The sequence below is a fragment of the Hakea prostrata genome, chromosome 1 (assembly GCF_041222555.1).
Source record: "Hakea prostrata isolate BN-2017 chromosome 1, UWA_Hpros_2, whole genome shotgun sequence".
In the NCBI taxonomy this organism is placed as follows: Eukaryota; Viridiplantae; Streptophyta; class Magnoliopsida; order Proteales; family Proteaceae; genus Hakea; species Hakea prostrata.
The window spans coordinates 11,885,747-11,891,746 of NC_142600.1; the positions used below are offsets into that span (position 1 = coordinate 11,885,747).

Here is a 6,000-nt window from a genome sequence, read left to right on the forward strand (position 1 = left end):
CTAGAAAAAAAAATAAAAAAAATTAGGTATTTGATTGTTAGGCTATTGTTTTTCTCTAAGTAGATTAATTTTATCTTTCAAAATGAAAATATAATTTAATTTACTTATTAAAAATAAGTAAATTAAAAACCTTGGGAGTCTCATTTCTAGCTTTCAATCTCCATCTTCAATGAGAGTGCCGGTAGTGGAAGATAAACCTATTTGTCTCTGTGTTGTATCTCGCAAGTATTGTAGATGTCTGAGAATGAGGCCATTTATGTTGGATGAGTAGGACATGAACAGACATATTTACAAAGGATTCATCAATATGTATGTTTTTTTTTTTTTTTTTTTTTGGTAATAATCATCAATATGTATGCAAAATGTGATTTCATTGATAAAGCATATGGTGTTTTTAATACAATCTTAGAGTCTTGTGTTATGGAATGCTATAATCATGGCACTTAATTACAATAAAATATATTAATTTAAATTTTTTTAAAAGTTTTACGGCCAACCAAGCAACTTTGTAGGATTTCAAAAAGAAAAAAGAATTCCTCACAGTTCCTTCTATTTTCTTTTTCCCATTCCCTTGCAATCAAACATGCTTTAAAGAATTTTCTTTTTTGTTGAACCTAGAGAATTTTAATATGTTGCTTCTCAATATTCTATACATATTTCTGCAGCTGTAAACTGTAACGTTCACAAAACAACACCTATCATCATCATCATCGATTTCTAATTTCAAAAACATATATGATAAAGCAAAGTGACAAAGTGTACTAATAAGACATCCTACTTGCAACATATATTGAGTTATAACAATTACTGAATAATCGTTTATTCGCAGAACTCTTTTCTTTTTTAATGCGCAACACTGAAGTTGAACGGGTGAGAGAGGTTGTTGATGTGTCCGTATTCTACATAAAATCATACCATCCAAATTTTAGGAGAAAAACAATCTTATCTGCTGCCCATAGAATGGAGAAGGAATAAATACTCAACCTCCTTTATTCGGCAAAGCTGCCAAATTGACCTATAATTCCATTCTACATAAAGCTCTTATGGTTTGTCAAACAAGACGCCCCTCCCCATGTTTCACCATCATAACATCAAGATGCTTTTTAAAAAAAAAAAACTTACATACGAGAGATAAGAGTAAGCCATCTTGTTTTATTAATCTGTGAGGTATTTGGTACAAGTTTCAACAATCCATTGGCAGCAAGGAATGTAGGAAGCGCAATGGTATAAATAAATGTATAATCTAATCTATTGAATCCCACATATTCCATTAGAATACAGAGTGAATTTCTTCCAACTGATCCATGCAACTGTACATCCCAAGTGGATTGTCCATACCTAGCAATCCACTTGAGCCAGAACCCCAGAACACTGGCCTCATTTGAAAATTTTACATCTAACCTCTATGACATACTCTAATCAGCGATCTTTTTGCACCATTACAGGGAGGTTAAACCCAACTTTTAGGGCTCACAAAGAAACCAGAGGCCAACTGTACAAATCAGCAGGAAAAAGGTCCTTAAGATGATAAAAATGGCTCTCTTGGTGGTGGAACTAATAACACCAGTCTACCAGCTCTTTTAACCATCTGATCAGTACTACAACTTGATGCAGTCCTGGTATACATCATTGTCGTGGATCCCAGAATGTCATCTCCAAATCCACAGGCTTTAAAAAACAACCTGAAGAAGGAAGATATTTCAGTATATCATTCACATTTAAAGCTTCCTCCCATCTTTGATGAAGAACTAGGATAATGACAAAGAATCATTCTCTCTTAAACTATCAAAGATCAAGATAACTAGGTTGAATTAGCCACCATTAGATAGTAATCTCTCAGAATCAGATCAATCAGAAGAAGAGTGTAGAGGATCATTTAAGGGGCATCCAATTTTTGTCCAATTCAGATTCATGCATCTGAATCTAATGATTTTGGATACCCAACATTAAGTACTCATCAGTAACAGGACAGCTTAAACATCTGGTATGCCAATCAAACATGATAATGGAATTGATATGTCAGATAACCATTTATATTCCCAGAAGCAATATCACCAGCATATGTCATTACACATGTAAACAGACGTGTTCGGCGTAGGGAATTGAGGGTTTTTTTTTCTTTCTTGTGGGGGGGGGGGGGGGGGAGTGTGCAGTGATTGGGCACTTCAGTAATGGCTTTGTGGAAAGCCACTCAAGGACTGGAAGGCATTTGTGGCACACCAAGATTTTCAGCTTCAATATGTTCTACAGGAGTTCGCTCAAAATGCCAGTGTTCGGAGAAATGGGACAACCCAGTGAAGGTCAAATGAGAAAATCTGGGTTATCATGTCCCAGGGAAAGTCTTTACTTAAATAAATGCTACATCATATCATCACGCAGGATCTGTCTTTAGGAGATCTAAAACAAGAGGTTTTAAGGTTTGGTAGGGGCTAGATGGGGCAATACCTGTGTTTTTCAGAGCAGAGTGCCACAATGTCATAAATGTCTCTACTTGTAAGTACCCTGTCAGAAACTATACAGATGTTAAACATACATTGGAGAACAAGAAAAGTCAATTCACCTAACAATTTAAGAAATTCAAAACTAAAAATGCCATATTTACCCCCCCCCCCCCCCCAAAAAAAAAAAAAAAAAAAAAACTGCCTCTTGCATCCTGAAGCAATGAAATAGCTACCTGGGTTCAATAACCTATTGAGTTCAACAGTAACATTTCAAAGTAAGGTTATTTTTGCCAAGAATTTTAAAGTGATGAGGGGTAGAAGCAACAGACCTAGATCCAAGTACACATGGCAAACAAGACTCCGAAGGCTAAGAAATAGCATTCTGACAGCATATATGCCATGTGCACTCTCATCCATTTTGTAGTTCAAGATCTACTAAAAAACGTACTTAAATATTTATGAAATAATGAGAATTCAAATAATGAAGTTATTAAAATAAGTGTGTAAAGAAGCCCAGCCACAAAGAAGTTCTCCAAAGAAATACAGAAAATTTTGTCACCATCACCAGTACACACCTTACAAGCCTTTTAACAATCATCCGACCAATTCCAACTCCTTGCAAGGAAGGGTTAACCTGAAAAGCAATAAGTATAACTTAAAAAATACAGTAACTAAAAGTCAATAGTGAATTAATAAAAGCAGAAGCAAGGAGCATATTCAAACTCAAAAAAGGTTTGGTATGTCAGCTATGACACAGGATTCACCTAGAATTTTATTTTATTTTCAGTATAAAACCCTGATTATCAGGATTTGTTGTCTACTGGAATGAAATACATCAATTTTGCAGACAACTTTCTCCGGATGTATCAATATCTTAAATAGGCTAGACACAAACCAAGCAAAGAAGGAAGAATATTATAACCTAAAGCACATACATGCAACACAGAAAACCTCAGATTGCACTAATTCCAGAAATATCAAAAAAGAAAATTGAACAAAAGATTCCAGTCACTAACATAATTCATCCATAACATCTCCAAGAAGATAGCATGATAAATTACTTTTGGATAGAAGGTTCTCAAATGAGTATTAGAATGGTAAACCAAATTCCAACAGGTGGGTTATAGAAGTAGATTTGTTCCACCCATCTGGTGATTCAGATTAATTTTTAGGGCAAGTTGAAGTAGATTCAATGCTCAAGTTAAGCAGCTAACCAACTTGACAAAACCAACTGCCTCCCTGGTGCTCCATAGGGTTTTTCAGCATTTGGTCACGGTCAAGATCAAAATCTCCCACTTCCAATTTGATGCCACATGGTTTCAGGCCAATGCATCCAAATAAACTACACAGGTGATCAGGTGACGATGTTAGAGACATTCAAGTATGTTTTCCCAACAGCAAGATAAAGCTCATTTTGTACAATTTACCTTCTAGAACAACTATTTTGAAGGAAGACCTTTAGATATATATAGTGATATTCATAACCAAAAAGACTTATCCATCTATCTTGAAGATAACTAAACCACTTAATTTCTTCAGAAGTACATTTAAAGCTAGATGAAATCTAGTGATAACCATATCAAACGATGAGTTTGTGCTTTCAAAATTCAAATAAACAAACTGCCATGCTCCCATTCCCAGTCACCATTATAATTGTGAAGGCACAATCAACTTGCAGGTCGAAACAACAACTACCACAAACCACGACACTGCACACATTGCCATAGAAAGCAAAATATAGTTTCATCTCCGTTTCCGTGGAGTGGCTTAATTGCCCTTCCAAATTCTGACGGTCATCTCTCTCACGAACAGCCGGCAACCAGTACCAAAATAGCAGCAACCATATGGATATAATTTGAAAAATTAAACGATCCTCGAAATTTAAGCTACTAGTTTCTCCTGGTAAAGGCCGAAAAGCAGCATTAAAGAACCTAGACTGCAAATACTCATAAGTATTACATAGTTTTTTGCAGTTTCGTTCACCATTTTAAAGAAATTCCCTCTCGGCACTTACCACGACATCGTAGATTGAAGCGGTCAATCCACAATCAGAAACTGCTCGGCCAAAACCAACCAACTGCCCGTTTGATTCAGTAACTGGAATTGCTCTCTCGAACAGTTCTCCAAGCACAAACCCAGATTTCCTTGAGGTCACTTCATCTTTCGGGCCATCGTCAGAAGAGAATTGGGTTTTGCAGAAAACAGAAACAACAACAGAACTATGGGATAAAGCGATACGAAGCTTGTTTATATCGGTCGGTTCGACCCGGCCATCCGAATCAAGGTTTGGGAATCTATGGCATGAGAGGTTGGACGCTATGAAGAGTTCTCTTAGATCATGGAGATTAACATGAGAAGGGTTCGTAGAGATGAAGATCGGAGGTCTGACTCTCATACTGATTTGGGTTTTGCTTTTCGTTGCAGAGATTTGCGTATACATGGAGGCAAGAGTAAGACCACTAGCTACAACCGCCATTGAAGCCAAAGTTAAAGGCGTAGGATGACTGGAAGAGCGTAATTTAGTATATTTAATGGTGAACTACTGTGAAACTATTGCGGATGAGGTGATACCAATACACACTTGGCCTACAAATCCGCCTGCTTATTCTGTTTAAATCGCTGGAAGTGGATTTGTCCCATTTGAGAAATCTCCAAAAACAAAAAAATCTTGAATGCACACAGAATGGAATTTTACTATGATCATATGATGGAGAAGAGAAAAGTCATTATATATGGTAACACACAGAAACACCCTATTCCTATACCCTCCCCCTCCTCTTTCCTTTTCCCTTTTTTTTCTTCTTTTATTTATTCTTTTTTCTCCCCTAACTTTCTATTGGAAAATAAATAGAACAGATCAACTACAGACGAAGAGCCAAATTTGGGTATTGATTATCTGGCTCAGCTCCGGTATTTAGCTTCTGTTGGAGGATAGACATTGCAGCATCAGGAGGCAGGGCATTGAAACTCATTGGTACATCAAGAGACAGGTCCCTCTCCCTCCAACCCACCGGGTTCAGCTCAAGAGGGAGACCCATTTCATGAAAATCTAGTCCCCATTGTAGATTCTGCCCAGGCAGATGGCCCTGCACCGGAGCCCCAATAGGTAAACTGAGAGTGTTAAAATCCACCCAACCTGAACTTGGTATAATTTGTGGGTTATTTTCTGGAACCCAAGAAAGCCCCTTTGTACTATTCATCATTTCAGATAGCAGGCTACGTACTGGAGCCTTCCCCTTGGAGTTACTCATCAGTTCAGTTGGTAGGCTACGTACTGGAGCCTTACCCTTGGGATCGTTCCTCGAATCAGCTTGGTGGGGAAGCATTGGAAGTGAAGGGAATGCATTAAAAGGTGGCCTTCTTCCCCCTGGCCCTGGACACATCTCATTAAATCTGAATTCATCCAAGTGTGAGCCCTCAGCACCTAGTTCAGCTGGGTAGCTCGGCACTAGAGGCCTTTCATGGGAACTCGATGCAGGAAAAGATAACTCCTCTGCCCTCGGCTCTGTTTTATGTGGCTCAGGGATTCCGAATGTGGAGGAAGAAAGATTGGTGGGTA

General features: G+C 37.7%; 1 protein-coding gene across 1 annotated transcript; it reads right to left on the reverse strand.

The window, feature by feature from the left end:
- Positions 1-1,147: 1,147 nt before the first annotated feature.
- On the reverse strand, positions 1,148-5,185 carry LOC149027500 (Acyl-CoA N-acyltransferases (NAT) superfamily protein). The gene is made up of 4 exons (XM_089146865.1): positions 4,456-5,185; positions 3,017-3,075; positions 2,446-2,502; positions 1,148-1,682 (listed from the first exon to the last, which is right to left on the reverse strand). Exons 1-4 carry the CDS (start codon positions 4,915-4,917, stop codon positions 1,520-1,522), a joined length of 741 nt encoding a protein of 246 aa, XP_089002991.1. The 5' UTR covers positions 4,918-5,185; the 3' UTR covers positions 1,148-1,519.
- Between the last annotated feature and the right edge of the window lie 815 nt (positions 5,186-6,000).

Excerpts from the sequence above, each read along its gene's own strand:
- LOC149027500 (XM_089146865.1), bottom strand. The coding sequence starts at position 4,917 with ATGGCGGTTGTAGCTAGTGGTCTTACTCTTGCCTCCATGTATACGCAA. Across the intron at positions 2,503-3,016 it reads ATTGTTAAAAGGCTTGTAAG|GGTACTTACAAGTAGAGACA; the intron begins GTGTGTACTGGT and ends AGTTTCTGACAG. Across the intron at positions 1,683-2,445 it reads CTCTGCTCTGAAAAACACAG|GTTGTTTTTTAAAGCCTGTG; the intron begins GTATTGCCCCAT and ends TTCCTTCTTCAG.